Source organism: Falco biarmicus, chromosome 7 (assembly GCF_023638135.1).
Source record: "Falco biarmicus isolate bFalBia1 chromosome 7, bFalBia1.pri, whole genome shotgun sequence".
Classification (NCBI taxonomy): Eukaryota; Metazoa; Chordata; class Aves; order Falconiformes; family Falconidae; genus Falco; species Falco biarmicus.
In genome coordinates, this window is record NC_079294.1 from 49,954,351 (window position 1) to 49,977,966 (window position 23,616).

Here is a 23,616-nt window from a genome sequence, read left to right on the forward strand (position 1 = left end):
TTTCTTACAATCTGCATCTAGTTCTATGCTGTAATCAGACATGGCCAAATTGACTCTGAGATTAACATGCAAATATGTTTCATTGAACGCAGGTTTGAAAACTGAACAGTAGCTAGAGGATTCCAAATTGCTGATTGGTCTAAACGCAGTTTAACATGTTGTTACTGAACTGTCTTCCTGCTCAGGGAACTTCTCTGGAGAATTTTTTTTGGTTTAAGAAAATCAGTCAGCCTTGCATGGTAATTAGATTACCATTTTAAACTAGAACAGAAGCGTATTTGTATCTTTATCACATATTTTGGGGTTAGATATCATTCAGCATTTGAATTGTGCTACTTGATCTGTTCTTGGATGGAGATACTACATAGCCTAATTGAAAAGTCTTCGTTTCAGTAGATGCTTGACAATGATGTATGTATCCATGTGTATCAGATTACTTGTTTGTAAAACAAGAGGTGGAAAAAACAAAAATTGAGTAAACAGGGGAGTTCAATGTCATATGTTGTAAAACTTACATAACATTCGTGTTGCTTTTATGTTTTAAAAGATCCTTTTTCTCAGCACAAAAAAGTGCTTTACCTGAGTAGCTGGAATATGTGTTTGTTTTACGGTCTTTTGTTTGCGAGAGTTTCTTTCAAATGTTACTGTTAAATGATGATTATCACTCTTGATAAATCACTAAAATTTCTGTTAATTAAGCTATGAAGTATAAAACTGTTTAGTCTGGCACATTATTTTTACTGATGTTTCACTTCTATCAACGCTATTGATTATCATTATTTATTTTGGGGTGGCTATTGTTGACAGATCCAGTCTGGTTTCTGCTAGAGGTAGAGTTGTCAATGTGTTCTAGCTAATGAGTTACAGCAGAATATCGTAACTGCTGTCTTCTGAAGTGACTGCTTTAAGTAAGTCTTAATAGATAAGCATATAACATTTTTGGTACTACATACATAGGCTTCAACTAGGGAATGATTAAACATGTTAGTGTGGACGTAGTTTTGAATTTGGATGGATTATTTGTGATCACGAACCACAAACAGATGCTTGTGGAAACTGTGTCTTCCTCACCTCTGATCCTGAAAAGCCAGTGCTTGCTGTTCTCCATCAAATGAAATACCTTGTCTAAGTATAGCCTTCATATTTTGGAATATATAGAAAGTGCGTATTGTAGTACCCCAACCTTTTAGGAGTTCATAAATTAAAATCGTGATCTAGTCTCGGAGTTCATTTGGCAAGCAGTATTTGTTAAGAAGCACTCATTTGATGCTGTTTCAAGAGTTCATATAGCTTAGTAGAAGGGCTATGTCCTGCCTTAAAAATAGCTTCACTCAGTCACTCAGATCTTTACAATCTGTCCATTTGTAACTCAGTTCAGGCAAATAATCATAATTTATCTAAAACACACACTTGTTTTAGTGCCTTGGCTTTGGTAGTCCTGTATACATTGCTGTCATGTTACTCCCAAGCAGCAGGTTTCATCCTTTGTCTTGACTGTTCTGATCATGCTTGGTCAATCTTGCAAGATCTTCTGGTCATGCCTTTTCTTGCTACTTGGAAATGTTAAAGCAATGAACAGAGTCTAGATTCCCTGTTGATGTCAGCTTGGGTGTCCACTGTTGCAAGAAAGATGGCTGTAGCAAGGTTCTGTGTTACTCCAGGGGTGGCTCCGACCACTTGAATGTGGAGGATTGGGAGGATGCAAAGTGATTTTATGCCTCTGAATGAGGCATATGTGAATAACAGCGTAGTATGAGGCATAATATGAATTCTGTCTGGTCTAATGAGATACCTCCCTAACTGCTGTCATCAGTAGAATATCAGTAATGTAGATGTGGCATGGCAAAATATGTTAAGCTTCCTTGGCAGGAAAATAACATCTGTAATGTGTGTAGTTCTTTGGGTTTTGGACTTAGGAGGCCAGGTTTAATGCAGTCATGCCATGTCTTGTCTGTCCTTACATAGTCATGATTTTCGGTCATCCCTGCCATAACTTTTAATATCAGTGGACCAAATTAAATTAACTTGGTGGTCATAGATTTCATGGTGGGAGTATGTGACTAGCTTGAAAGCTGATGTTCTGTTAAGGTTCACATTGCAGAAAAAATTGTGTCAATCTTTATTAAACCAGGGAATTCAGAGAAACAAGAGAAGATAAATGTACTGAGGGAAGAGGGATTGTGTATGTGGTTGTTTCTTGTTTGAGTGAGGATTTTTTTTTGTTTGTTTTAAATAAGAATTAATTGAAGCACATGTCATTGTGTCATTTCTGGCACAAGAGGAATCAGTAAGGACATAATGGGAAAACAGGCTCCACTAGATCCACAATGTGCAGAATCTCTTAGGCTTTTTTTGCTTAGTGGTTTGTTGTGGTGTTTTTGTTTGTTTGTTGTTTTTATTTATTATTTCTCTTTGAGCAGGAGGAGTTCTTAGCTTTTTCCATTTGTATGTATGACAGTACTGGTCTTCTGGATATTTTAATTTTAAGATGAAAAATCCATTTATAATAAATGTTTACTAAAGCTCATGCTAAAAATGAGAATGGATTAACTGTGCTTTTATGTTCTTTTTTGTAAATTTATTATACTACATAGAAAAAGATCAAGTGGTTAAAGTGTTACAAGGTATAGTAACAGACATCAGCTCATTTGAAAATGGATTAATGTATTTCTGCTATACCTGAAGAATTGAGAGGATTTTGATAAATGGGAATTCCACATTGCCTTGTTTATTTCTCATACTCATTTGACAGAGTATCTTTGTTAGCTTTTTTCATGAAGTACCATTTTTATTTTTACTACAGGACATATGTGGGAAATAATACTAAATAAGCAACCAAAATGGTTAAACTGCTAACTTTTCCTTTGTTTAAGTGGGGGTTTGAAAAATTATTTCTGTTAAGATAAATCCATGTTATCAAAAACTTCCTTAATTTCAACTTTTAAAGTGATCTCTCCTCAAACTTATGTCTTGGTCAAATGGACATGTGCTCTTCTATTTAAACATCTTAGTTGTATAAAGATTGTCTTAAAAGAAGACCTGTGTGAAAATGAAACATGACAACTTCTGGTATTTAAAACCTTCAGATTAACCTGGTATAAAAGTTCTGGTGGGTTTTTGTGTTGTTTTTTTTAATGTTTTGCTCTATTGTATTCTTACAAGTTGGTATAGTTTTATTGATTACATTGTCACTGAAGATAATGTTTGATGCTCCCAAATCAGAAAGGGCTCTAGTGGCTGGTTGTGGTTGAAATAGAGACAAAAGGGTTGAGGTAAGGATACAAACAGTGGAAATGTGTGTAAGAGGATCGGTGGTTGTGTATATTTTCACTCAGCTTTGGGAACTGCTGAAGTTGCTATTTTGCTATTGATCTGGAATTGAGAACTCTCAAATCAAGTATATAGATGTGGCTTTGATACTTTGTATATAAAGATACAATGAACATGGTTGAATTATTTGTAAAATAAAGAGTTCGCAAGTTTAAGCATCATCTTACTGTCCATAAATCAGTTTGTGCAATAGTGATAGAGATTAGCTATAGTCTAATAGATTTGGCTATAACCTTCAGCATTTCAAACTGCAAACTGTATGGATATACTATACATTAGCTAGGTTTCTGTGTGTCTGATATTTATATGAATATTTTACTGCCTAGTATTTTCTAGGTTTGGGTGTTGAGCTTAGGCAGAAAAGAAATAATGCCTTTAAAACTCTGTTTTCTAAAAGGAATTAAGCCCAAAATTATTTTTAGATGGAAGAAGGCAAATTATATAGTCAGTTTTGGCCAATGGAATTGTGGTTAATGCAGCAGAGAAATGTGTCTGCTGCTGCTGTTTTGTGGTCTTCAGGTGTCTCAGCAACTGAGTTTATTTATATATGTGTCTGTGTATATATAACAAAGAAACAACACACTACACATAAAACTGACAAGAGTTTGAGCAACTGGATTCAGCAGCTAAGGATACAGTAAGTCTAGAAGAACCTCAGACTACTTCAAATTTCATCTTTGGGTATTTTTCTGCATTTTCTAGCATTACTTACATTTCTATAAGGTTTTGGCAAGGGTAGTTTCTCTCCTTGTTTTAAAGCTTACAGATGCATTCTGAAGTTGATCTGCCTTGAGTATAGTTCAGTGAAAACAGTTTCGTTCTGCTTGAGATTCTTATTCCCTGTTACAAAATGGAAAATTCAGCAATTAAGTTCTGTTGTGCTGAGTCTTATGGACAGCACAAGATACTCTAAAGAGGTGGGTAAAGCCTTTCCCTTAAAAGATTTGTCACAATGTGTGGTGGTGTTAAGAGAAAGAACCAGCTGAAACAACTTTTGTTAAGCTTCCAATCAGGGTGATACCTGTGAGAGGGTTTGAGTAGATCAAAGGCCTCCCAGAAGGAGAGAGGAACTTAGGTCATTAGAGTCTTTTGCTGAGCATGTCTTGTGAGGGCTGCTTTTGGTTCTGGGCGCACTAATTCTAATGATTTCAACCTCTGCGTGCAGACTGACACTCATGGTCATCCAGGCTGATTACTGGCTTTTAAGACAGCCAAGAAAATAAAACTGTGTCGACACGTGTTGGAGCTGAAAGTAGAAAACACGATTTTCCTAACCTCATTGAAAAGCAAATCTGCAACAATTTAATGTAATGGCCAAGCTGACCCGAACAGGATCTTGATCCTATTTCCACTGATAGGAGCCAGTTCAACTCTGTCCCATGTTACTTTTTTTGGAGGATAAGTTTTGATCCCCTCCCCCCCCCCCCCCCCCCTATTTTTTCATTTTTACAAATGTGAAAAGTACCTGGTTTGAGGGAGGTAAAAAATACAGAATCTGGTTTTGATACATAAGACTTTTTGGGAGACATTATTTTTTTTATGTGAATGTCACTTACCCCCTTGTAGTGCTACAAACCCTAAGAAAGGTATCCCAAGAAGGCTTATGAAGTAATTTTTTCCTCAGCACAGGCCTCTAAATATTTTGTTTAGAAGCATTAGTCTTGTTCCAATGTGCTGGATTCCTCTGGGTCTCTGTGTGAAAAAAAAATCATGGCTTTCCAAAGGAATTAAAAAAAAACCACCCAAAACCAAAACAACCCAAACTGCAAAATCTGTTAAGTGTTTTTTAATTAAGGTATATTCAGCATCCTTTGTGTTTTTACATCCAAATTCTTTTAATTGCTAATTATTTCCCCACTAGTGTTCTCTATTAAGTGTGTTCTATCAATTTTGTAACATTTTGAGCATTAATGCCTTGTTGTATTGGTGTCTTCATTATTTGAGCCTCTAGAATATTTCCAGTTAGGAGGAGAATTTCAGCATGGGATAAACTCTGTGACTGCATCTATTTTCTTTTTATTTAGTAAAACCAAGGTGATGATGAGTTTCCCTGAAAGGCTAAGTGAATGATTAAGATACTGGAACATGTATAATTACTTTTCTGTGTTTCTCATAAGGCGGTCTTTCAGATCTGTAGGGTTTTATTATATTCAGGTTGTTTGAGGTCTAATTCAGTGGTTGGGATATGTCAGAAGTATGCTAGGCTGCCACTTACCACTCACTTTAAAAATACATCTTCTATTTCTGAATTTGGGGTTATTTAGGAAAAATATGTTTATGCCTCTTTCTAAATAAATACGCTGTGGCCGTATTGTGGCAGTCAATGCCAAGTGAAAATCTCTTCTGTGAGTGTTCTTCTGCCTCTTTTGGGGCATTTACATTTTAATTGTTGTCATCTTCCGCAGATGAGTCAGCAGTGAAGGACAGGAAAATGGGGTAATGATTGGGCATTCAATCTCACAGGTGGAAATGGATGAGATCTTTCAGAATGGTAATTATTCTAAAAAGCCAGATACTGAAGAGCTGGCATCTCTTCTGGTTGGCAGTCTGGATAATCCTGTTCCTGCCTCTCCATCTTTCACATCGTGTGTGTATGCATATATATGTGTATATATAAAAAATAATAACTGTGTGATTAAGTCCCTGCATGTGCCCCCTGACCACTGCATTCATTCTTATGGAGAAAATTTACTTTGGTAATAGTTAGGCTTCTCAAGAGCAAATCCTTGGCAGGTAGTGGGTTATGGCTGTCATGTTGTAGGTGAAACAATGAGGAACAAGCTGAGGCCATATGCAGTGTATTGAATACTTGGATCTAAGAGGTCATGTGTTCTGCAACTTCATCGTGTTTGCTGCTTAGTGGCTTGTGCAAGGTCAGGGTGAGAGCATTTAAAAAAGGCATACCAATGGGAAGAACTTTTGCTACTGGAAAATTATTCTGTTTTCTTCTTCTCTGCATCTGTTTTATAGTTTTCTTTTTTTTTTTTTGGTAATAAATAGTATCTACCATGTACTGAAGTTGGTATAATGAGAGTCATTTGGCTAGAGGAGCTGCTTCCTTTTATCCTTTCCCAAAGTTGTAAGAACCGCCTTGGCAATCATCTTTGTTTAACCTAACCCAGAGCTGGCTTAAAGTGCTTATAATTCAACTGTATGAAAAAAGCAACGAGGAAATTTTTTTTAAGCAATTTTCATGTCAAGTTACTGAAACACCCAGTTAACCTTAAAAACATAAAGGGGCAAAGAACTACTTAGGTTGTCTGTTAAAAATGTACTCCAGGGCAAGAAAATTGAGTTTGTTTTGGTAAATACATAATCTAACATATTTAGTATAGATAATGGAACAATGTAAAATAAACCATACATTTCTAGCCTTGAGAATAAATTAAAGTATAGGTGTATTGACTGAGTTAGCTTCTCTGACATGCATTCTACTGTTTTGAGTTGTGGGAACCTTCAAATTCTACCATCTTCCATGCTTCCCTGTTTTCCTGCTCCTTTTCTGAGAATGGGAGAATAAATGGGGAAGATGACATTTCAAAGGCATGTTGGGATTTCCAAAAAAAGTGAACTTCTGCTTTTAAGGATTATAACAGGCCTATCTAGGACCCAAGTTAAGATTGTCCGGATTCAGGAATACAGGATTATTCTGATGTAGCTACTATATATATATATATCAGATGTTCTGGTTGATTGCAGACTAACTGATATGGTCAACCAATTGAAGAGACAAGAAGTACCTCTTTGAGATAAATACATAGAAACCAAAGTAATGACTGAGAGCTGGAGGAAAGAAGGAAAAGCACAGCACTGTTTGACATGCAGGAGTATTGATCACAGAATAGAGGGGAGAAAGAAACAGGAGCTGTATTGTGAGTGGTTTTAGTTTTATGTCACAGATTTCCCTTTCAGTGTTGCTTTATAACAGTATTGCTTTCTTTTTCAGTTGCGCTGGCTCTTTAAAAACAGTATGGGATGGATATGACCTTGAAAAATAATGGGATTTAAAATTGTTTTGACTCTAGTGCAGCCCTAGTCTACCCCATAAAGGTTCCTTTTTGTCAGCACCTTCTCAAGTGGTGCAAGTTTCCACTGCTTCAGCACCACAGGGTATATCTGCTACACTCGGTATCGTAGGTGAGCTAGAGAGCTGTATTGATGTCCAGGACCCCAGAGCCCTGCACGCCAGTATTGTGTGTCACTAGGACAAAGGGATGGCGCCAACCGTCCTGCTGTACGCGCCAGTAACTAGAATTAATTACAAACCAATCGAATCCGTTGCAGCCAATTGGTAAACTAATTGGTAATTTTAGCTGTGCATCTATATGTAGTTATCTGGATGCCTGTAACGACGCTTTCAGAGCCACTTTTGTTCTGCTTCATCCTGCCTGACAAAATGGCCCTCATAGCTTTAAGGAGAAAGATGTGCATCAGTGAATATGGGGCCGCTCCAGCTGCTTGTCTTGTTTGTATTCCCTTGTTCGTAAAACATGACTCGGGTTACAGCTGCATGGTTCTGCTCTGATCATTTCTGATAATGTGTAGCTAAACATTCCTTAAAATAGGTTAAGCCATTTATTGTATTTTTTTTCCTGTGCCAGTGAACCTCAGGAATATTACTCATATTCAGATTTTTTTTTTTTTTTAGGACTATCTCAGTGGCAGACTTGAAAAGTAAATGATTCAGAATTAGATTTTGCTTTCTATGCTCTTATTGTTACTAACAGTCAGCACAACTTAGTATGGGCTAACTTAAATGGACATGAATTGAATTAGAAAGCTGAAATTTTATTAGTGAACATGAAAAAAGAACTGGCTAAAATACTTGAATTGTTCATTTCTTGCAGCAGACTTTACTTAAGAATTATTTTGGTGCTGTAAACTAACTGCCCTGTAAGAAAGATTTTGTTAGCTCTTTTGTGGAGTATTTCCAAACAAAGAACAACTTCTACATCAGTGGTATTCTGTTTGATTTGCCTTGTGTTTGACTTTCTTGTGACTTTTCCCTTACAGCAACCAGCATATGCTCTAGATCTGTCATACATGCTAGTTGAAAGGATACTTCTGTGAAAACTGAAGCTGAATTTCAAACATGCATTTGTGTTAAAATGAATAATCATCCGTATAATTTTACATGATAAAGCATTTTGCATACATTAGAGGTCCTTTTTCTATTAAAAGGACAATTAAAATTAAAGATGAATGAGACGTGATGTTACAAAAATGTGCATTTGTCACCTGTATTGTAGTGGAGTGTTTTTACTGTTTTCAGTGTTGAAAGTTTTACTGTTAAAATGTTAAAATATACTTAAGGACCAATACATTTTCATTTGTAATTGTTCCCAAGATATTTCTAAGTAATAATTACTTGCTTTGAGCAGAAAATTTCTCTTAATACTAGCAGGAATGACTTTGACCTACTAAAGATTTTGCAAAACAGCAATACTTTCTCATTAGTGTTTTTCATTATACCATAAAATGATGTCTGTATTTTAAACTCTGCATGTGAAGCCAATGTAAGTTTTCATAGAATGCAAGTTTCATATATGGATTTTTATGATTTTGCAGCTTTGTCATCGTAGAGTACTGTATACATTTTTTTTTGGTTTTTGAAAGAGTAGTTATGAAAGCTTCTATTTCTGCTTGATGTTGTCTCAAACCCTCTCCTTTAGAAATGTATTAATGTGCTTTGTTGGGTGATACCAGCTCTGCTGAGGATGTGTGTTATGTCTGGTGGCTGTGGTGGTCTGTGTGTTTTTTGTCACATTCGGTAAATGATTTCTGAGTTTGTGTGAAGTATAAGTGATTTCCTAGCTTCACGCATGGTAAACAATTGCTCCTTTCTCTACCTGTGACAGTAGATAACCGTAGTTTGCTCAGGGAGCAAAGCTAAGAGTTTAATCATAAGGTCTTTTGCTCTGCCTTCCTGTGAAAAAAATGGCAGTATTGTCTGATTAAAGACTGCAGGATTCCAACTTACCTTCTGATTTTTTATTGTTTCTGTATGTAACTTGACCTTACTGTAGTTACTACACTTGTACATTTGAGCAAACTGGAAATCAGTACGTACAGTCAGTAATTCCTGAAAGTTAAGGATATTTTTATGAGAAGTCTTTTAGTTTCCTGCTGTTTAGCCACTGGCATTTTATGTATGAATTTCTTCCTGATAGGATGTGAAGTCAAGTTAATTTTATACGTCTTTTCATAACAGTTAATTTTATTTAAGACCAACACATAATTTGCAAGATTCTAACTAGTTAATCAAGATCTGCAATATTTTGAGTAAAGCTCCAGCATGCCCACATAATTTCTGACAGTGTGTGCTTAATCCTACCCAGGAAGTATGGGATGGACTAGATTGCTCTTAAAATCCATCCCAGTTGAGGTTTTTTTATGATAATGTGTAAATCTTTCAAGTCATAAAGTATGTTCAAGACTACATTGTTCAGTAATTCATGTAAAAATGCATAAATTCTTAGATAACTATGTCATTTAAAAGTACTTTTAAAAATGGTAACAAATTACTTGGTTTGTGATGGTCAAGAAGTATAATCTGGGTATTGGAGTCTGGACACGTAATTACTACATAGGTGAGAATGTGCAGTTAGCAACTTTTTCACTTGTTAAGCTGTGCTAATCAGAGAAGAGAATGTGAACTTTGCATCTTGCATCTTACCTTGTTTGTTTGCCAGTAAGTTTATGTCAAACTTGATTTTATAAACCCAAGTGTAATGCTACTTTCTCTTTTTCCATTCAAAATACCATCATGAGAGTCTTTTTGATTAAAAACTGGGCCGGTATTTGTTGGTACAGTAGTGTTGATGATCTCGCATGACAATAGAAGGTCTGTCATTAATCTGGACATGTACAAGCAGACATCATTTGAAAGCTCTGCGCACTTGAAAGTCTGTAGGAACAGGATATGGTTTGCTGAACTTCGGAGGCATAAGAGCTTATCTTTTGTAACGCAGGGATCCCAGGATTCTCCAGAAGGAATTCCCTCCATCTGATGCAGTTGCCTTTGTGTATTTTTGTGTATTTTTACTTCACAAACAGATTAATCATGACATTTTTAGTCTCCCGCAGGTCTATCAGGTTTTACAGGCAGTTTTGCTTCATTTGATGAAGTATGTCTAGCATATTTGAAAAGATAACTCTGACAAAATCCTGAAACTGATACTGCTGTATGTTCAGAATTATTTTCTTGCCAAATGTTGCTGTTTTGTCCTGAGACATTGATGCTTGCCGAGATCTTAGAAAATGTGCACATTTTTTGATAGGATAAATGTTTTAGTGTTTTTTCACATAAAAATTTAACTATTTGGGCATTTTTGTATTCAAGGTTTCTCTTGGTTTTATTTTTGTAAGAGGGTAAAGATTAGTAAATTTCTTATTTTCTTTTCAGTTCCTTTATTGAGTGGGGGAATTGTTTTAAATACAAAGGTTGATGTAATGGTTGCTTTCCAGGAAGTCCTGATGATGCTTGATAACTATGTAAGGGACTTCAAAGCACTGATTGACTGGATACAGCTACAGGAGAAGCTAGAAAAAGCTGATGCTCAAAACAGGTAATTAGATTTATATTTTTTTTAATCTGCATCCAAACATTGACACATAGTAAACTTCATTCTGTAGCAGAGATTCAGCAAATGGAACCAATTTTAATACTTGCTCTGGGGCATCAGGAATGAAATTTTCCTTTTGGGGGCAGAATTGATGTGAGGACATAGAGGGGATTTTATCCTCCCTGGTAGTGTTATCAGTGAACAGCTGTGCTGGAAATGGTAAAGAGTTTGAAAATACAGTATCAGAAAGGTAAAACTGATCACATCATTTCAGTTTGTGCCTGGTGTTGAATTTGTGCCTTGGTGCCTAAGTTTTAGCTTTGAGAGGTAAGTGAGAAGTAAGGTTTCATTTGTGCCTGTAAAGTATGGGAGACCTGTACTATGTGTGGACTTCTGTTTTCCTTTGCTAGGTAGTGAGTTCAGTCACACATCTGCCTAGGTAGAGACAAAAAGTAGACTAAATGTGACAGTGTTTTATTAGTTGGTTATGGGTTGTTAATCCTGCCAGTTGTACTGGAACCAGTTAAAAATAATTTATGTAAGTGCTTTTTAGAATGTCTTCACCAGCACTGGGTTCTACAAGTTTGGTTTTGTTTTTAATTGCCAGTTGTAATTTTCATGTAATCAGCTTCAGGAGTAAGAGTTAAAAATGAAAAAAATCGCATCAGCTTCAAAGGGATGCATGATGAAACTGCAATCCTGGCTTCTGCTTCAAACTGTGTTTGGATGAGAACTTTTTAGGTTGGTGGCAGTTAACTTAAGTCAGCTTGTTCAGTTATCTTTGCAAGTATACATTTATCAGTAAATGTTATTGCTGACAAAGTTTGTATGTCAGTAGAATAATAGGAGGAGTAGATGGTGATGCATTTGGTTAGTTCTAAAGTTTTCTGTGTACTGGAGGTATTTGATACCTGTATTAACCAAAGCAGCATTTGAACTGCACTGAACACTCTGTTCCCCAGAGTGAGAAAGCTTAGGATACCTTAAATGACTGTGGCCTTTTATGTGCATTGCTATTGTCACTTGAACTAGAGGATATTTCCAGTCCTACGCCTAATCCCTTCCTTGTAACTGCTTGGTTTGATGTTTGGTCCCACACTGACATTTAAATTAGCATTGTAGTCTTGAGAGTATGCATTATTTTTTATATGGGTCTGGCTAATATGTCTTGGAGTTGATGTAAAAACAATTGCTAAGATGTACGATTAAATTCAAGAGTATTCGTTAATACTTCACTGCATTTGTTGGTGCTGTTTTTCCTTTAAGGTGGTAGAAGAATAGTTATTGCAAATTTTATTTTAAAATTTCTCTTCCCTGAATTTGCAGACCTACTTCATTAGCCTGGGAAGTAAAGAAAATGTCTCCAGGACGCCATGTGATTCCGAGTCCATCAACAGATAGAATTAGTGTGACATCAAATGCTCGAAGAAGTTTAAATTTTGGGTATGAAACCAACCAGATCATAAGTTTATTAACGCTAACTTAAGGATTCATGTGAAGCAGAGTTTGTGATTATAGTATTTTTCTATAGTAATCAATATATTGTTTTGCTGTTTATTAAGTCCTATATGCAATTATTTGCATTTATGAAAGAAAAGCGCATAATCTGTAAAAGAAAATCCTATCAGGGACTTATATAATGAAGTAAAAAAAAATTATTTAATTACTGGTTGCTCCAAAGACCTGAAGATAAAATACAATAAGTATATTTCATGTTATCATTTTAATACTTTAATGTCTTCCCACTGCAAAACAGAGGTTGAACTGTCTGTAATTGGCATTTTAAAATTGCCAGTGTATGCAATGCAAATGGCCAACTGCATATGCAAAAGTTAAATATAGGCCAAAAAAAGTGAATGTAAAGTGAGATAATGATTCTGATGAATAGCAAAACTGATAGCACTTAAATGTAGAGCATGTTATGTACTACAAAAAAGCATCTTTTACTTGTGAAAAGGTGGTGGTTTGAAAGCAGTTCAGCAAAAATGTTGCATAAACACCAGTTTAGAGCAGGACTGTCTGGTGCTGTTTCAGTTCTAGAGAGCACCTATTACATATCCAATTTAAATCTTTCTCAGGGTGTGTTTTTTAGTTCATTCATGTTTGTTGGCATCTAGAGCACATGCTATTCTGTTTCGTAAGTGGTTACAATGTCCTCTTGTATTGGTTAAAATAGCTGAGGTATACTATTAGAATATTTGGTCAGTACCTCTGAGTATTGAGCTCTCTTAAATTTTGAATATCAAATATTTCTACAAACATACTACAAAGTGTGTTTGGAAATACTGGTCCAGTGGTGCTGATCTCTTTGTGCGTATTGATACCGATCTGACATTTCAGAGCTATCTGCTTAAATACATGATGATGGGGAGAAAATATGCAGAAGTAGTCTAATGAAAAATTAGAGTCTGGTGGAAATCAGCGCTCTTTTATTTTTATTAATATTTTAATATTAATATTTATTTAATTTTATTAATTATTTATATATTCATATATTTATATATTTAATTAGTATTTATTGATTTAATATTAATTATTAATATTACTATTAGTAATATAAGCACAGAAGCTCAGCGTAACAAAGTTATGCTAAGCCTTTTTTTGAATGTAATTACATGTTGCTGTTGTTGCTGGAGCTGTTTTATTCACCATCGCAGGAGATAATTACGAATTGCGTGTGTTAAAGCAGCTAATAACAAGATGAGTTTTCTATCCATCAGACTTGCAGACTTTTTCTTCTGTCTTAGTCTGCTTGTGTGTCTCAAAGCAGGGCAGCGCCAGACAAATAAGAGTATTTTGTGTGTGTTTGAGAAAATGCGATAAAAAATAAGGGTCTTGTCATACTGGGTACTATGGAAATTTTTGTGTGCTAGGAATTATTATGAAAGGAACAGAGGACAGAAGAGAAGGTGGTGGTGTACCGCTGTAGAAATTCATAGTGAACAACTTGTACTTTTGGTTGTCTTCACCTCTCCCAAAAGCAGTATAGAAAAAGTAGGAAAAGTACAGAAACTGGAAATGGGAACAATCAGAAGTATCCAACAGTATTAATACAGAAAGAAAATAATTTTGAGAAGTAGTAACAAGAAGGCTGTGATAAGTAAATTCACTTACAGAGAAGATGAGTAGGAAAATTTTGTTCATTATTTTTCACGAAAAGGAATTGGGAATACTAACTGAAATGACTAAACACTAACCTTAAAATGACAGAAGTGTGTTTCAAGACTTAGTATATAGAATTTGTTACTATACAATGCTTTGGATGCCAAAAGCATAAATGACTTCAGAAATTCATATCACAAAGATTAAAGTCTATCTCTTGTTATTAAACACAAAGATTGTTTAATAAATTACAACAACTTTCCAGTGTAAATTGCTGCAAACTGGAGAGTATGCAAAAGGCAAAGTTGTTCTGTACCACATGGTTCTGATAGTTTCTTTGCTGGTCTGTATGGCACTGTTAGGGTACAGGGCTTGGCCTCCTCCTGGTTTCCTCCCATGAAGTGGTATTGCATCCCCATAGGATGAATGGGGATTATTAAAAACAAACAAACCAATCAGCCACATTTTTATATTTTGTGGAATTATTCCTGATAGGGTTCTTTTTGACGGCTGACTTGATAAAACCAGGAAATAATGACAAACTGATGTCTCAGTGGGGTTAAAGTCAGTGAACAGTCAAGTTATATGGGGTTTTTCTACCTGTTTATTTGAAACTTGTAAGATTTCATTTTCTTTGTCCTTGATTTGCTTTAGCTAGTGAGACAGCTGCATTTGTTGGGTTATTTTAATGAGTTGTAAAGCTTGGAAGAAAAATCAGTTGTATGGTCGTAGATAAAATGACTTGTTACAAAAGAGAATTGGACAGTTCTTGAATATGTGCTTCTTGAATATTACCATTCTGCAATTTAAAATTTTGCTTGCATTCACTTAAGTGGAGCAAAACCCTATATAACTTTAAGCCGTGTGCAGAAAATGACAATTTTTTTACAAAAAGCAAAATAAAATAATTAAACAGTCACTGCAGTTCTGTCCATCCAGAAATTCAAAGTTTGGGTGGTCAGTGTTATTTGGACCTTTCTGAAAGTTAATAGAATGGCCTTCTAGATTTACAATTTATTTTTGCTGAGTAGGTAATAGAAAAGAGATCTGTTCCTTTATTTCCTTCACCTTGGAACAAAGTACATTATGGATTTGTGTTGATCTACATTTACAATTAAACCTGCACGTTTTTTGACTTCCTGCCCATATGCTTTGTTAGACTCCATATTAGTAATGGTTGTAGCCTATTCTATACAGGTCATTGATGAAATAGGCTGGACCCAGGAAGAAGAGGTGTTATATTTGGCTGTAAATACTCAAGATATGTTTGCTTCTATGATTTCAAAATTTGGTATCAGAGAATGTTTCCTGTGGTGTTTTTCCATCACTAGTGTGTTGCATGTTTCTTCTGTCATTTAACATGTCAGAAACTTTAATCTGAGCGTTTAGCTGCTTGTTAATTTAGTTTCATTGACTACTAAACATAAGGAATCTCACCTGCAGATTTTTGTCGAGGTGCAACACTGTTTTCTATCTTCTGACTTTTCTGTGACTGGGAGCATGTAATAGGCTATTGAGATAGTTACCTGATAGAAAAAAACAACCCAACAACACCAAACCCAAAAACCAGAACATCCCACCTGCTGATTTATTGCTACATCCTTGTTTCTGTGGTTAGATTTACTTTTTTTCATTAGTTGAATTTAAAAGGATTTTACTGATGAGAAATCTACTGAGGCTTTAATGTTCAAGAACTACAAATTTAATTTTTATAAACTAAGGAAAGAGAAAAGGAGGCAGGTAGGTTTTTGGAACTAGCTGTCAGCCTGAGTCATTGAACGCCAAGATTAAGTAGAAAGTGTCCTGATAAAGTTTTCTAATGAACCATTCTGTTACTTGATTGGACGCTAAAAAGAGCTGTGACTTTCATTTAGGAACCCTGCAGTGACAATTTCTGCAACACGCCTGGCTCCTTCTGGTGTAAGTTGGGCTGATAAGGTAAAAGCCAATCATGGAATTAAAGCTGCCAGTCCTGAGCTAGCAACAGCACAAACCTTTATGCCACCTCCGGTACAGAAGTCATCGCGGAAAAATGGCAAGTTATTTTCACAAACTGTGTGGTGTAAACAGAGTGTGATGACCTATTTTCAAACAAAAATTAAGTGTAATTTTGCAAAATACAATGCTTAAATTAAGTATTGAAATAAATATCAATGCAGCCTTACATTGTAATAGTTCAATTGAAAAAGTTGTGTTATGCGTAGGTAACATTCCACTGTGTTTCCACTAGCTAGAATTTGATCTGTTGAAATACTAGTATATAATACCCTGAGAAACGAAAGGTCTTTGGTCACAAACTAACAATCTGACTGTGCAGTTTGGAATGGCTTAACAATATAAAGAATAGTATGTGTCCAGGAATCTGTAAAAGAGCTCAAGATGGTTTTATGTGCCCTGGGAGATGATGTTATTAGAACAGTGTTCAAGTAACAACTGGTCATTTTTTCTTTGAAGACAAGAGTTGCCACATAAAGTTATGAATTGTTTCTCCAAAGATTCTCCTTGGAGAATGCTTGATGCGGGCTCTTTTGTTCTAGAAGAGATTTTTTTAGCTGTAGACATAAAAAAAACCTTTACCATTTAGGCTTACAAAGTTAGTTTATTTGCACATGCTGAAACCCTGGGATTGTCTTCAGAGATACTTTTTTTCCATTTATTTTTTTCATGTGTGGTCCCAGATGACTTTCTGCAAAATCAGCAGGCAGAATGTAGAAAAAGATATTCCGAAAGAAATGAAAAAGAAATATTCATAATTTGGGGTTTTTTTAAAAGAAAAATTACTGGAAGAGAATATATTAATTTAACATAGTTGTATGTTTAACCTAGTAGTAACAGAAGTCGTATGTAGTGGTTTGGACACCTGTGGTATACTATGGAACTAAAATGCCTTGTACAAGTGCCTTGCAATTTAACATAAGTGAGTTCAGTAGAATGCGAGTCTTATGCTTAGAAAAGAACAATCAAAACCATATTCTAAAAATGATTGATTGAGTGGGAATTGATTTATGCTGTTTGCTTGAGGGAGTATCTTGCTGTCTGTAGTTGCAGTAAGCTGGTTAGAGAACAGTAGCAGTTTCGCTGTTTTCAACGCTAACTGAAGGTGTAATTCCACTTTTAATTTTTGCCAGTAGTTGAAGCTACTCATAACGAAACCTTTTCCTGTTCATTATTGCTCATATTAAAGTGACGGACTCCAAGCTGTTGTTAAAACACCTTTATTAGGGATTCCTGTTCGTATGGAGAATTTTATTAGTTACACAGGGGATAAAACTGATCTGCATTTCTGTATGGATAATGTATTTTTAAGAGGCTAAAAGGGAAAAAAAGGACCTTATCCTTACGTTAGTTTTAGGCATTTAAATGGCTGAAGAGTTGGGGTGCTGTGATTTGTTGGCCATTGCTTGCATCTGATGAGCACCAAAAAGAGTGAAACAACTTAGGTCCTGTAGTACCTACTGGCTTATAAGTGTTCAGCAATTTTCAAAATAAAATGTACTATACAATTCAGACTTGAAATATTTCATTTTAAGAAATAAGTCACTCCTTCTAGAGGCTTTGTTTATTCTTGAGACTCTCTTACCTCTGAAATTCAACATTGGAGAATTTCAGTGATTTTCTCATGACTGAATTGTAATGCTTTTAACAAATCAAATTCTCTTTAGGAGCATGTTATACTTTGTGCGGAGGCTAGGATCACTTTGGTAAAATCGAATTAACCTCACTGATTGGAGCATAAGAGAACCTGTGAAGTTTACTCAAAGGGAGTCACAGAGGCTCTTCACATGCATTATTGAAGCAGATAGGAGGCTTGTGTATCATCTGCTCTGCCTGTTCACCAGCTCGTGCACTCACAGCTGTTAGGTACACGGAGGCCTCGTGGGAAGGAGGATTCCTCCTGCCCCTCTGGAGTGCTCTCTTGCCCAGCTGGGGCTTACAGTGGCAAGATTCCCCTAAAACACTTTCTCCAGTGGTTTCCCAGCAGCATTATCATTAGGTCTCACAATGGTTTTGTGAAGTGAATGAGTGGTATGATACAGTTTCCTGTTTCACGGTTGATGGAATTTCCAAATTTAACTAAATGTAAGTCCTTAGGGAGATAGGAAACATACATTTTTCCAGATACTACTTTAAATTATTTTTTTCTGGATGCATAATTACATGCGGTTAAATCATCTTACCTAATTTCCCTCACTAAACTTACCCTCACTATTTTAATAAAAAAATAATTTTGTCATTTGTGCTTGAGTGTTTTCTACAATATGAAGCATAGTCTACTGTTACTGTCTGACCAGTTTACAGCAAGAGAAGATTGGTTTAGTAACAGTAGTACACAGAGGTAACAGCCTAGCATGAAATGAATTCCCAGGTGCTCATGGTAAGAGGTGAGACAGGTTATACAAGTTTAGAGTGTACATTAAGACTGGAAGTAGGTGCTTACAATTAAAACAATTGTTTATTGTTTTTACATAACTTAGGAGAAAGGGCAGTCAGGAACATGTAAACTTCTCAGAAATATCCAGTAGGTTTTTTTCTGTTGCCATACTTGAAATGTAGTATTATTATTTTATTGTTACTGTTGTTATTATTATTATCATCATCATCATGTATTAATTCCTGTATTAATTACTCATTCCCATAGTTGTGAATAATGTTCTTTGTAATGTAGGTAAGACTTCAGACTTTGCAGGACATAGAATCCTCTAACTGTCCTCATTTGGGCTCAAACATGCTGGCACATGATCTTGTGGAAGCATGCGTAACTTCTCAATATTCAAGAACAAATTGCAGGAATGTCACCACAGACAGCAAAGGATAGTTTATTCTGGACTGGGTTGTCAAATTCTTAAGCACAGTTTCTGTTGTAAATTTTACATTTGTTCTCTTTTTTTATATAACCCTCCCCTGATATTTTAAAGTGACCATTAAAAGCAGCCCGACAATTAATATCTCTCAAGTCTTGCCTATTAACTCACCATCTCTTGTTATGATTTGTAAATTTACCACTTCTTGCACCACTACCTTTTCTCTGTTTTGGTTTGAGGTTTTTTGTTTGTGTGTTTGATTTGTTTTATTGTTCTGGGTTTTACGTTTTCTGCTCTGTAACTGTTTCAGCTGAGTTCTTATTTCTAGATCTGCTTCCAGATTCTCAAGTAATCATGGTTTTCCAAAGTGCCTCTTGAATACAGAAATACTACTTCAGATTAAAAAAAAAAACCAAAAAGGGACTGAAGTTTAGTACTGAGTGGGGAAGGTCAAATAGGCGTTGGTAGGATATTACTTTCAAGTAAATTTTTAAGAAGGGACATGTATCTCCTGAGGTAGAACTCGTAAGAGTTTTGCACATACTTGTCTAGATTTATTTTATTAAAGTTGCCAGTAAGGCTGCCTAGCCAGTTTTTCCAGATGGAGTAACTATGAAAGAATAAGGCCGTGGTGACTGTGAGGGGCTCAAGATAACAGATGGCTTGTCACTTCCATGTAATACAAGAGCAAGCAGGGACAGGGAAGTTCAAATGAAACTAGAGAATGATCAAGGTAGTCAAATGAATTATTCATTAACAAAACTCTGGGAGTAATCAAACCCTGCATGTGATACTAAGTATGTGGAGATGGCTACTGGGCTATATGAAAAGAATTCCAGACTTGGGGAGAAAAAAAGTGAAGAAGGGGTGATGCCCTGCTGAGTATTAAATTTGCTTCAGATTAAGAACTTTGTGATCTAATGTCAATAACTGTAATTAGGTTTGCAAGCTTCTTGTTAAAAACATGTCTGGAAATGACTGAATACTAAATTGATAGTTGAATTAAAATGAAAAAGTAACTTCTTGTGCACAACTAGCTATCAGATGGCATAAAACTGTTAAACTGGTTACAAATATTTCAACAGTCTGAATGCATGCTTGCGTTAGAAACTGTTTTGCATTTAAAGAATTCACCAAACAATATTCTTTCAAACACAAGTATTTCTGTGCTGTTAAAATAATTGGATGAGTCTTGAGTAATTATTATGAATCTGAAGTGAACAAATACAGACCAAAAATTGAACATGTATGGTTCTTACTAAAAGTTTAATTCCTATGGTAGTAAGTGTGATTATGGCTTTGATGTGCTCTGAATAATTTCATTCTGATTAATTCTACTCTTTTGAAGTACTAAGAAATATGCAATGAAACAAGGAATCAACTAGACAAGGCAGGCAAGAATATATATTATTTATTTATTTATTTAGAATTAACCTCTGTAGATACTAGTAAAGATATCAGAAGATATTAGTACAATTATTATCAAGATATGTAAAAGATTAGTATCTCTTATTATGTAGATCTTACGAAGATTGTCTTTAGGGCGTATCTCCTGATCTTTTTTTAATGTAAAAAAGATGCCTTATGTAAGAATTTACTTCAATTTTCAGAGCAAGAAGTGAAATCTTGCAACAGTCTTGTTTTGCAAATGATGAGCAAAAAGAATCGCAATCCAGAAGTCTGCTGCAGTAAAGTGGTTGCTTGCCAGGGATATTTCTTGGCCAAATTTTATCACAAGCTATATACAGCAAAATATTTGTAGTCCTACCAATTACAAAGGTCAGTGGGGTAGGAGCAGCTGTGATATACAAGGGGTTGAATTGGTCCTTGTTGTCCCATGTGATGCAGGGCCATATTCTACACAGGCTGCATGTGTGGAGCTTTCTGCAGTAAATCTGTTTGTGATTCTTGTGGAATTAAACCCCTATACCCTATAGCATTGTTGGAGATAAGATTGTCTCTGAGAGGGTAATAACATGTTTTTATCACTTGATCCTGTAGGTAATAATAATTTTTCCATATAAAGATGACGAAATGAAAATAAAGCCACAGTTGCTCACAGGGGTTGGATAGAAAGTCTGTGGTAAACCAAAACCTATAATCTGTGTGTTTTTGACTGCCATTCCCCTCTCTTAATCAGTGGTGCATACTGGAGCCTATGCAAGTGCACATAGGAGGAATGAACATTGAAAAAAATTTTGCAGAGGTATGCTGTCTCTGGTTACCATCAGTAATCTGAAGAGATCAGCTATAGACATTCACACAAAATTTTGGAACTTTGCTTTAAAATACACAGTGAGTTTTCTAGAGTAAAAAATTTCAACAGTAAAATATCAAATTGAATTATCTTTTTGCATTTGTCATATTATCAGTGGTGTTAAGGTTTGTAAACAATTATATAATTACGTAAATGCAGCTATTGCATGAGCTGCTCAGCTAAGATAAATTTCAGTAAAACCTGTCAAATTCACTGGAGACTCATGATTTACACCAGCCGTTGGTCTAGGCTGCTGTGTTTCATCATGAGATATTAAAAGAACCGAGTTGTTAGCACTTAATGTTTGTGAAACGCTATATGCCAGGAGTAGCAAAGTATGAAAGTGCCATTAGTTCTGGTTTAGGCTAATTTCCAGTTTACTGATTACTGCTGATGTTGAAACAGCTGAACATCAGTTCAAGTCCACGTAAAGGTCGTTTAGTCCAGTAGGTATAATGTTTTTATCTTTTACCTAAAATAATCTTCATTTTTATTGACAGTCCTGTGACTGCCACTTTGCCGCTTTGTAGTCCAGCATTCTAGTGTAAGGTGTTGGTACTTGTTTTAGAGCTGCCAGAAACATGTGCCCTGGAGGGAAATGTAAAAAGACTCAAGGGCTTTTGACTGTGACAATTAATGTTAAGACAGGTCCTTTCTATGTACTGTAAATTGCTTTTAAAATAAGCATACATATTCTGAAAGGAGGAAAAAGTCTTTTGCGCTGTCATCTCCCTCTGGGTGTGTGGACTTGCATATAGATGTTATTGACAGTCCATAAAGATGGTTCACATCTTATAACCTAACCATCATGTGTTCCTACTGAAAGCAGTTGGTATTTTTAGAGAAGGTAACACTTCTATATTTTTTTAAAACCACTTTATATTTTGCTTTAAAAATCAAAACTCTAGAACTGCAAGTTTTAAGCTAGTCTTTTAAGTTGGCAATGTGCAATTCATCATAATACACAGATCATTCAGTTCTCTCACCACCCTTGGGTGTTTCAAATTACATTTTTTGACAACCAAGTAGACTCATTCCTGTTCATATTTATGTTATACTTTAATGTTTGAGCTCTGATCTTCATGCCTGAGCTACAGGTCCGTCTTTGTTAGTAAAAAGCTTTAGAAATACCCAGAGAATTAATTTGGTTATACAGCTTCTGTTCTATTCTAGATATTTTTTTTCCCCTCTGTAAAGCAGGAGATTTAGTGTTGGGGTTTTGATTCTGTATTCCTCCAGGTAAAAACAATCTCCCACACTTTTCCTTTTAGGTGAATGATCCTAAAAATAGTTTATGCCAAAAGTATATGGGAAAATTTGTGCATAGTTAGGGCTTGAGTTTTAGCAAGAACTTTTGTTCAGCAAATAGCCACATGTGAGCTTACCTTTCACACTATTCAGTTGTACCATCAAGTCTCAAAAGAATCGCCTAGAGTTATTTCAAGATGGGGAGATTACATGCTGATATGAATTGCTGGCCACAAAAATGTTATATATGGAGAAGGGGGTTCACCTTGACATTCTAGAAATCTGATCACACTTAAGACCTGATACTTTAGGCAGACAGTTGTAAGTTTGAAGACTTTTCAGGTATGTACCAAGGTTAGGTATCAGAAATGTTGATCAGCAAGTTGTATTTAACAGCTATTTAGTCATCAAAGTAAATTGAAGAAAAACACTCTTTTCTCCTTCAATTTGCACTGCCACTTGCCAGTATTTTGCTATTTCTTGGAATCCAGGAAAAGATATTTTCCAAAAGCTGACACTGATTAGTGTACTTTTATTATCCGGATGAAACAAATGGTAAAAGTAAAGAAAACATTTGTGGAAGAATAGTGTGGCAAGTACTGTCCAGAACTTGCCTTACTAAGACGTGCAATTAGGTCTGTACTTGCAGAGATTAGCAGTTTCACAAAAGACCTCTAACATCATTGTTGCTGCAAAGAGCAAGTGTGGTTACTTTGTTGTGCTGAGCATCTCATGAAATAGCATCATAGGCATGAAAAACTTAAGTACATGTTGCCATTTTTCACATGGCTTTGTATGACTAGCTTAGCTTCTCCAAGTAACAGAAGTCCCAGGAATAGAATTGTTCAGTGTTTGCGAAACTGATAACATCCTTGAAGTAAAAAGCTTTTCTAAAGAATATTTAATTGATTTTTTTTTTTTAGTACTGATTTTTAAAAAGAAAATTTTTCTCACACAACTTGTGTAATACTGTGATAAAATAGTTGTTTATAATACTTCTATTTGTAAGTCTTCCTTTCTTAGAATGGGGTGTTTTGTTTTTTCTGTAGATCGAAAAGATGCAGAGGGCTGGGAAACAGTTCAGCGTGGAAGGCCTGTTCGATCTCGATCCACAGCTTTGGCAACAAAAACTCCTGTAGCTGCAGATTCACTCAAGTCCAAAGGCGACAGTGACAAAGAAAATGCCATGTCACCACCATCAGAGAATAAGCCTGGGAGTTTGCTCACTGACAGTGGTGCATCCAAAAGCATAGAGCTTGTGCAGAAAGGTCTTTTACATCAGTGTGAAGGTCCTCTTACTGAAAGGACTCAG

General features: G+C 35.6%; 1 protein-coding gene across 4 annotated transcripts in view; it reads left to right on the forward strand.

Annotated features, from left to right (window-relative positions):
• The window catches only part of SCAPER (S-phase cyclin A associated protein in the ER), a 165,956-nt gene that overhangs the window by 18,815 nt on the left and 123,525 nt on the right, over positions 1–23,616 (forward strand). For all 4 annotated transcript variants that reach the window (XM_056345106.1, XM_056345109.1, XM_056345107.1 and 1 more), the window contains exons 6-9: positions 10,798–10,898; positions 12,222–12,338; positions 15,872–16,032; positions 23,354–23,616. In XM_056345106.1, coding sequence (XP_056201081.1) covers positions 10,798–10,898; positions 12,222–12,338; positions 15,872–16,032; positions 23,354–23,616 — 642 coding nt within the window. The remainder of the gene's footprint in view (positions 1–10,797; positions 10,899–12,221; positions 12,339–15,871; positions 16,033–23,353) is intronic.